Here is a 9,336-nt window from a genome sequence, read left to right as displayed (position 1 = left end):
AACTGCAAGAACCCTGGGATGTAAATGGATGGTGAGCATCCCAAACTCTGACAGGAAGTCCAGTTCGGCTACACAGCCAAAGCCATCCAACAGCACATGCATGTTTGCCACCCTCCCCTCATTGCCCACCACTCTCCCTGCAACCCTTTAGTGGCTGGAGTACAGGCCTAGAATAGCCGACAGTTTAAACCTTTAATTTAGGTATAGTCTACAGAGTGAGCAAAAGGGATTTCAAGATTTAAAAACTGTTTCCCATTAGGGATGCCACTTTCTTTTTCATTAAGAAAATGAATATAAAATTTCATGTTTCAGTACCTGATCATAACATGCCACAGGGAAAACGAGGATGAACTTCTCTAATTTTCTCAAATAAGCCTGGCCTGACCTCTTCTCCATATCACTTCATGCTTTAACAGACTTCTGCACATAATAGAAAATGCAGCTCAAAGGGGACCTTTCTGAGAGACCGTCTCAACTCCTTCAGAGAGAAGTAATGATTCCCTCCTCAATGCTCCCTGATCAATTTGCTTGTCATTATCAGCAGCATCAAAGAACAGCACAATCACCATCATCACATTTATTGAAGACTTAGGTGCCAATAGTTGGACTGAACACTTGAATTAACTCATTTAATTCTCATTTTACTCCCTCTCAATATTTATGATAACATTCGGCACAGTATATTGTTAATTGTGTTTACATTTGTCTTTCCCTCCAACTACCAGGAATTCCTATGTCATAGGATAAATCTTGGTAACTTCAACACCTTACTACAAGCCTGGCTCGATAATTGTTTGCTGAAAGAATGTATGAATATAAGTAGTCCCAATTGGGGCTTTTGTACTCTTTTCAGCAGAGCTGTTGTTACTCAAAACACTTGTTTTGAAATGCCCTTCAGAGTCTGAGGTTACTTTATTTAGAATCTCTTCATGTTAGGAGGTCTTCCTTTGAAAGAGATGTAAGTTACTCAGAGCTAAGTTTGGGGAATAAGGTGACTGAGTAATATCACTTTTGTCCAAAGAATAATATTGGGTTGGCCAAAAGGTTCGTTGGTTTTTTTAACCGTAAGATGGCTCTAGTAGCACTTAGTTGTCTTTAACTTCATTGGAAACAATTATGTTAGATTGTATGTGACAGCTGTCAATATCAGCGTGCATTTAAAAAAAGACTTATCAAAGTTGGTGAATTTTTGTGTAGCCTTTTAGTATTGAAGATGGAAGAAAAAAGCAACATTTTTGGCATATTATGCTTTATTATTTCAAGAAAAGTAAAAACGCAAGCGAAATGCAAGAAAAGATTTGTGCAGTGTATGGAGAACGTACTGAGACTGATTGAAAGTATCAAAAGTGGTTTGCAAAGTGTCGTGCTGGAGATTTCTCGCTGGACGCTGCTCCATGGTCAGGTAGACCAGATGAAGTTGATAGTGATCAAATCGAGACATTAATTGAGAACAATCGACGTTAAACCATGCAGGAGATAGCCCACATACTCAAAATATCCAAATCAGGGTTGAAAATCATTTGCACCAGCTTGGTTATGCGAATTGCTTTGATGTTTGGGTTCCACATAAGTGAAAAAAACCTTCTTGACCATATTTATGCATGCAGTTCTCTACTTAAACGTAATGAAAATGTTCTGTTTTTAAAACAAGTTGTGAGAGGAGATGAAAAGTGGATACTGTACAATAATGTGGAACAGAAGAGATCGTGGGGCAGGCGAAATGAACCACTACCAACCACACCAAAGTCCGGTCTTCATCCAAAGAAGGTGATGTTGTGTATACGGTGGGATTGGGAGGGAGTCCTCTATTATGAGCTCCTTCTGGAAAACCAAATGATTAATTCCATCCCAGTTAGACCAACTGAAAGCCGCACTCGACGAAAAGCGTCCAGAATTAGTCAACAGAAAATGCATAATCTTCCATCAGGATAAGGCAAGACTGCATGTTTCCTTGATGACCAGGCAAAAACCGTTACAGCTCGGCTGGGAAGTTCTGATTCATCCGCCGTATTCACCAGACATTGCACCTTCGGATTTCTATTTATTTTGGTCTTTACAAAATCCTCTTAATTGAAGAAAATTCAATTCCCTGGAAGACTGTAAAAGGCACCTGGAACAGTTCCTTGCTCAAAAAGATAAAAAGTTTTGGGGAGATGGAATTATGAAGTTGCCTGAAAAATGGCAGAAGGTATTGGAACAAAAGGGTGAATACATTGTTCAACAAAGTTCTTGGTAAAAATGAAAAATGTGTCTTTTATTTTTACTTAAAAACCGAAGGTACTTTTTGGCCAACCCAACAGAATAGCTTAATAAAGAGACTGATATTTCTTATGTAGCTTAAAAGCCAGTTCTAAATCACTTCCCAAAAATGTTTTGAATGATAGTGTCATCACTGGATTAAATTTATAGCCTCCCAAAGTGATTGTTTTGAATGGTAGCATTTACTTGGGAGTGTAAATTTTGATATGCCTATTGTTTTATGCGTGTATAAAAAAGACCAAAAAAAAAAAAAACAACTCTCTTTCAGACCAGCATACAAGTAAAGGTAGACTTGTACACAACCCAGTGTATGAAAATTAAAATGGAGAATTAGAGGATAGTCACTCATTTATGGAATATCCATAATATGCTAGGCACTGTGCCAGGTGCTGGAGATGCAAGATGATGAAAGTATTATCTCTTGTTCTTAAAGAATTCCTAGTACAGTAATGATTACATCATTAAAATAATGCACTGAGGTGAATTACATTTTAATATACATAGCTTCAGAAATCGTGTTTGGCATAAAGTGAGGTACAGATAATGTGTAATAAGTGAGGGATTATGAAGTGGGATAGGATTAGTCAAGAAAGTCCTTTCTTAGAAGAAATTTGCTTGAATGGGGTTTTGAAAGAAAAACTTGGTATGGATTGGCAGAGAAAAGAAGTGGACACTTAAGATTTAACTAAGCCAAAGTAGTAATCCAAATGTTGCTTGGTGAACCTGGAGGTAGATCAGAAAGAGATGGATTATCTTGAGGGATATTTCATAGAGGTCATGAAGAGAGAGTCCTGAAGAAGCATTTCTCCCATAAGAGAACAGGACTTGAGTGAACATGTTTTCTAGATTCAGGGTCACTTTCCACTGGACTGCCAGATAAACACTGCCAAATTTCATCTCTCTAAACCTCACTTTTCATATGTCTATGCTAACAGCCATCTTCTATTGACTCAGAGGCAAACATGTAAACAGGTAAGTGCAATACAAGCTTATATAGGAATCTCACTTAATTTCATATCTCCTTCATTATTTCTCATATTTTCCTATGTCTTTTTGCTATGCACATAAACCAAACTGAAATAGATGCAAGAATTTCTTTTCGTACCTCCATACCACTGACACTCTTGCTACAATTTCTCCAGACCATGCAAGCTTTTAGGGAAGGAGCTAACTTTGAACAGTATCAAAGAAAGAATTTCCTGTATCCTTTTTCTCTTTTTTTGTCACTTTCTCCAGCATTGCTGTCTCCTTTCTTTCTCTCCAACTTTTGGCGCTTCTCATAAGGATGGAAATGCTACTGTTTGGTGTCTGGGCCCTGCTGGCCCTGATTCCTTGCCCAGGTGAGGCTATTTGGGAAAGTTTCTTTAGCTAGTATGTGCCAGGGCACAGGTCAATGAGAAAGAGGTTAGGAAATCCTGAGTGGGGTGACACTTTAGTATTCACTCATCTGGACCCTTGGGAGAGAGTCCTATTTCTTGGATCTAGGACACAGAATCATAGGTGTTTCCGGCTTGTAACTGGGAAAACCCACATTAAGGGACAGGATAATAGACCATCAGAAAAAACCCTCTCTAAGAAATATACCTTCTCTGCTTGGCTCCCTGCTGCCCCTGGACTGTCCTATTCTGCTCTCGGGAATATTTTTACTTCTTTGTTGCCATCTTTTATGTCACGATGAGCTACAATAGGATCTCGATAGGACAGGGCCCATAGTGCAGTTGTGAAGAGCGAGTTCTCCAGATGGCAAGAAAGGAACTGGAGCCTTAGTGGGTAACATTGCTGCAAGAGCTGTGTATTCCCAGAAGGGACTAGTATTTGGGAGATGAAGTAGATGGTGGACATGGAATAGCTAAAGGGGACCGGTAAGGGACGTTTTCGGGACACTGTGCCCCTCACCTATATCAGACATTTAAAACTTACCTGATGTCTCTCTCACTGTTCCTGAGAAGAGTTCCCTAACAGACTAAACTCTTAAGCATCCAAAAACATCTGTTGCCTTAGCACCAAAGCAAAATGGAATAGTCTCACTTTGAGAAGAAGAGGTGAAAAGTTCCATGGAAATGAGTGACCCTGGGAGTCACGTTTATACCAGTGGTTCCCATAATTTGGTGTGCACAAAGGTCACCAGGAGTGCTTGTTTTGTTCCCTTGAGTGTTTCCAGGTCCTGCCTTCACAAATTCTTAATCATTCAGTCTGAGGTGGAGCTGGAATCTGCAATCTACAAGCATTCCAGCATAATTCTGGTGAAGGCAATTCTTAGACCATAATTTGAGAAACACTGCTTTGAGGTATAAGTAACAAAGCTCTTTTTTTTCAGGGGTCTACTTACCCCATGAGGGCCCTCAGCAGCCAATTCTGGAAGTTTCCAAGATTTCTGGAAGTTAAGGAAGAGAATGGTTTCCTGGGCATGATTTTTAGCAACGCCATAGTTTCCATGGTGACACTATTAGAGAAATCGAGATCCCAAGAAAGATGTTGAGAGGAGGGAATGGTGGTAGAGTCAGGATTCTAACTTGTTCCTTAAGGGTCTTTTTCTTGTTTGTCCCCTGTACCTTTTTATTCAGGGTAGGTTTCCTATTCTCTAACCTGTAACTAGATAGAATAGGCTCTGTATTTTCTTTCTTGGGTCTTGTGGTCCTCACCAGAGTCTTTGGCATATGTGGTTGACCTTTTCAGGGGCTGCAGAAGACCTATTTGGGGTTTCTGTTTGGCCACATCAGGCCCTTGTAAAGTATGGGCAGTCCCTAATGGTCAACTGCAGCACCACCTGTCCAGACCTGGGACCCAGTGGAATTGAGACTTTATTAAAGAAAACCCAGGTGGGCAAAGGGCCTCAGTGGAAGGAGTTTCACCTGGAAGATGTCACACAGAATTCCATCCTGCAGTGCTTCTTCTCTTGTGCAGGGATCCAAAAGGACATAAGCCTTGGCGTCACTGTGTACCGTGAGTGGGGCTGAGGGCTGGGGAGGAAGGGAAGAGTGGGGGAACATGACGGTGCCTTCTTTAGGGAATAATTAGAAAGAGACTTATTTTAGGCGAGAGAATTGTGGCCCTTAATAAAGATTTCTGTCCTACTGTAGGGATTCTAGAGCCAATTATATCTCTTTCCCTTTGGTGTAGGCCTTTAAATTAGGAGCAGACCATAGAGCGCATCCAGACATCTGTGCTTTTGAGAATATGTTCAAATACAGGAGGCATTTGCTAATGATGCTAATTTATAAGTTATCAAAAAAGTATAAAATCATTGTTGAATTATTTGTCACAAATTTTTAGAATAAACAGGGATTAGGGAAAGCGGGGTCTTTGTAGGCTGGGGTAGCTGGAGGAGTCTCCACAGAAAAGGAGGCCCTTGAGCTTCATTCCTGCAAATGGTTAGGTTTTGAAGTGATGGGAATGGGCGAGGAGCCTCTCTCAGGTAGGCAAATAGCTTTGGCAAAGATGTATCCATAAGAATAAGTGTGATCTCTGGGGTGTCAGAGCTTGGTTAGCTAGGGTGTCGTTTTCGTGTGACGGTAAGAAGCTCCTCAGAAGTTGCTCGTGCCTCTGAAGCACCTCTGGTAAGAGGGAAAAGCTCTCCAGAATGGCAGCAACTATCAAAGCAGGGGGCCCCTCACCAGTTAACATTTCTTGGCTTTAGCCACCTTTGATGGGACGAAGAAGGCTAACTCATCTCATCTAGGGCAGAAAGCTGACACTGTTCATCAGATGGTTTAAGAGTAGTGGTCACCTTCTGTCACAGGCTTCCTGTCCTATACTAGTTCTTTCTGGAGAGTTGAGTATCTTTCTCTCATCAAGCCCACCTTTTTGTCTTAAAGAGCCACCAGCGCAAGTGATCATGGAGCTGCACCCTGAATGGGTGGCTGTGGATGATGCCTTTACAGTGACATGCCATGTGCCCAGTGTCACAGCCCTGGAAAACCTCACCCTTACCCTTCTCCAGGATAACCAAGAACTACATAGAAAGAATTTTAGGAGCTTGGCTGTGGCCTCCCAAAGAGCTGAGGTCACCATCAGTGTCAAAGCCCAAAGGGAGGATGACAGGTGCAATTTCTCCTGCCATGCAGAACTGGGCCTGAGTTCACATGGTGGAGGGCTCTTTTGCAGCAGCTCAGCCCTCAAGGTGCTCCGAATCTTTGGTGAGTCAGAGCCCAGGTGTGGAAGGAATCCTGGGGCTCAGTTTCCTCAGCTTACCTTGGCCTTTGGCCCTCATTTCCCATAGTGTTTAGGATGAGGGTGTAAGGGTAATTGAGCTCCACCTTGACTTGAGTTTTAAACTCACTGTGGGGGACAGAGAGCTTCTAGCCCCACTCCCTACATTGTGGGGTCCTATATGACGTGTGATTTATCATGGCTTTTCTCCTTTCTTTCCTTTTCCTCATTTCTTGGCAGAATTCTCTCAGAGCCCCCAAATCTGGGTCTCTTCACTTCTGGAAGCTGGGATGGCAGAGACCACGAGCTGTGAGGTGGCTAGGGTGTTCCCAGCTGAAGAGGTAATGATCCGCATGTTCCTGGGAGACCAGGAGCTTAGGCCCTTCCTCTCCTGGGAGGGAGACACAGTATGGGCCAATGCCAGTGTTCGGGCCATGGAGACTGGTGATCAGGAGCTGTCTTGCCTTGTATCTCTGGGTCCAATGGAACACAAAACAAGAGAGCCAGTGCATGTCTATAGTAAGTGACCTGCCTCTTCCCTTCCCTTGACAGTTCTCTGCCATTGAAAATGTCCATAGTAAAGCCTTGGTGATTCAACTGCAAATTTCCCTACTAATCTTTGCTAGGTATACTCCAAAGTGAACGTTAGTTTTCATCTTTCTCTAAGCGCAGGGATGCGCTGAGGCAGTAGTTCTATCTAGCCTTCACCCTGTTTCCTTAGGCCATCATACTTACAGAGTGATTCTGAATGCTTGAACTTATTCCTAGGAACAATGATTTGAAGTGAGGAGGAAATGTATAAGATGAAAAGACATCTCGCTATCCTTGCAGCAGAGGCATAGCCAGATATGTGCATGCGGCACTTGTTACAAGAGAAGCTCGCAAATTCCCACAGCATCTCGTCGCTCCCGCCAGTCAGCACAGAAGCAGTAACGGTATCCAGAGTCTTTCCCCTGCTCTCCGCCTGCCCGAGGGGTGTCACCAGCAGCAAGAGTACAGAAGTGGCTGTCAGTTTTGAGAAATATGTTTCATTCTCTTTTTCCTTTCTTTATAGGCTTCCCTCCGCCAATCCTGGAGATAGAAGAATTATACCCATTGGCAGCGACAGAAACTAACGTGACCTGCTCAGGGCATGTATTAACATCACCCAGCCCTACTTGTCTGCTTCAGGGAGCCCCAGATCTCCCTGCCCCTGGGGAGCCTGCCTGGCTTTTACTTACCGCCAGGGAGGAAGATGATGGCCAAAATTTCTCCTGTGAGGCCTCTTTGGAGGTTCAGGGTCAGCGGTTGAGCAAAACCACTGTGATCCAACTTCATGTCTTATGTGAGTAGAAGCCTGATCTTTCTTGTCAAAACAAGGATGATTAGTGTTCCATTTCCAGAGATCTTGGCCAGCAGCTTCATTATTAGAGTTGCCACATTTTTCTCATTTAAAAAAAAAAGGAGAAAATAAAATTAAAGCTCTTCAAGCTTGCCTTACCCCTAGGAAAGTGAGTAGGGAGAACCCTAGGGGGAAACCAGGAAGAGAAAAGAAAAAGTGGTTAAAGTGATCAGGCAGTATTAGTTGAGGGCCAAAGGCTGAGAACATAGGAATCGATAGTTGGAGCCTATGCTGAGGAGGGAAATTTCCTCATAAAAACTTGAATTTTGAAAAGTAGAAAAATCGTTGTCTCTGGGTTCACCCCTACCCATGTTCTCACTCACTGAGAAGCAAAGATGGGAAGCAGGGACCCCAGGGCCATCATTGATCAAGCAGTTCAGATCATTTAGTCTTAATCCATTAAAATGCCCTGTGCTGCATCTCAGTCTCGTCCAAGGAGGAAAAAGAGTAGCTCAAAGCAGGGAACTGATGGTCCTCCCCTTGGGAAAGAAAGCTATTGGGTGGAGGAGACACAGCGTCTGGATTAGGGGAGGGACAGGGAGCCGAGCATGATGGAGACAAGGGAATGTGGCGCCCTGAGCTGGCCCCTCTGGGGACCTGTTTTTCCAGACAAGCCACGATTAGAGGAATCTGGTTGCCCTGGCAATCAGACCTGGTTGGAAGGGATGGAGCAGATGCTTGCCTGTGTCCCAAAGGGAAACCCGACACCAATCTTGTCGTGTACCTGGAATGGAACGATCTTTGACCTTGAAGTGCCACAGAAGGCAACCCAGGGCCACTCTAGAACCTACTGCTGCACAGCCACTAACCGCTGGGCTCTGTCAGCAAAGACATTGCTGTCATTGTTCAAGGTGACTGCAGCTCCCCTGCTGCCAGGCCCAGGATGGAAATCCCCCAGGGGCTGGGATTCTTAAACAAACATGGAAAGAAGAACGATTTCGGTGGGCTGGGGAGGGTGAGACTGACAAATGGGCCTTGTGGACTGCGGTGGGGCGATTCTCCTGCCCTCGATCACTCCCAATTCTCTGTCTTCTGTGCTTGGGCAGGACTGGATGAAGGAGTCAGTTCCACCATCTTCGTCATTATTATTGTCATCCTTGGAGTGGGCGTAATCATCATAGCACTGTGTTTGAACTATCAGCCCTGCAAGATAGAGAGGAGGAACTTGCCCTATAGGCAGAAGGAGAAGAACAAAGAGGAGGAAAGCCAGTTTGCTGTTCAACAAGCAGAAAAGCACATCGCACAGAACTGTTAGTTAGAAACAGCTATTTGGTTGAAGGCACCCTCTACTACTGGGGTTTCCTGAGAGAGGGAAGAGGGAGTAGAAGAGAAAGGAAGAGACATTATCCTTTGTGTCCTGAAACAGGCCCTCATGTCCTGTGGATCCAATCCACCCACAAGCTCCGCTCCTCTGAGTAGGAATTCAGTCTCAGTGTTAACTGGTGAGAGGGCCTCTTGCTCCTTGCTGTGTGATTTACCAGTCCACTCTCAGATTCAGAAAAGAAGATCCTGCCTGTGCCTTGTCACCCCCATTCCCACTGCCCTTT

General features: G+C 43.8%; 1 protein-coding gene across 1 annotated transcript; it reads left to right on the top strand.

Annotated features, from left to right (window-relative positions):
- The first annotated feature begins 3,544 nt into the window (after window positions 1-3,544).
- On the top strand, window positions 3,545-9,044 carry LOC115845401 (intercellular adhesion molecule 1). Its single transcript, XM_030843295.2, is given in 8 exon segments — window positions 3,545-3,599; window positions 4,936-5,202; window positions 6,075-6,395; window positions 6,649-6,927; window positions 7,463-7,732; window positions 8,399-8,596; window positions 8,599-8,640; window positions 8,836-9,044. Coding segments are annotated over 8 exon segments (1,641 nt in total).
- The last annotated feature ends 292 nt before the right edge of the window (window positions 9,045-9,336 follow it).

The sequence above is a fragment of the Globicephala melas genome, chromosome 20 (assembly GCF_963455315.2).
Source record: "Globicephala melas chromosome 20, mGloMel1.2, whole genome shotgun sequence".
Lineage (NCBI taxonomy): Eukaryota > Metazoa > Chordata > Mammalia > Artiodactyla > Delphinidae > Globicephala > Globicephala melas.
Note: the sequence above shows the minus strand (reverse complement) of the source record. Positions and strands in the feature narration are given on the sequence as shown.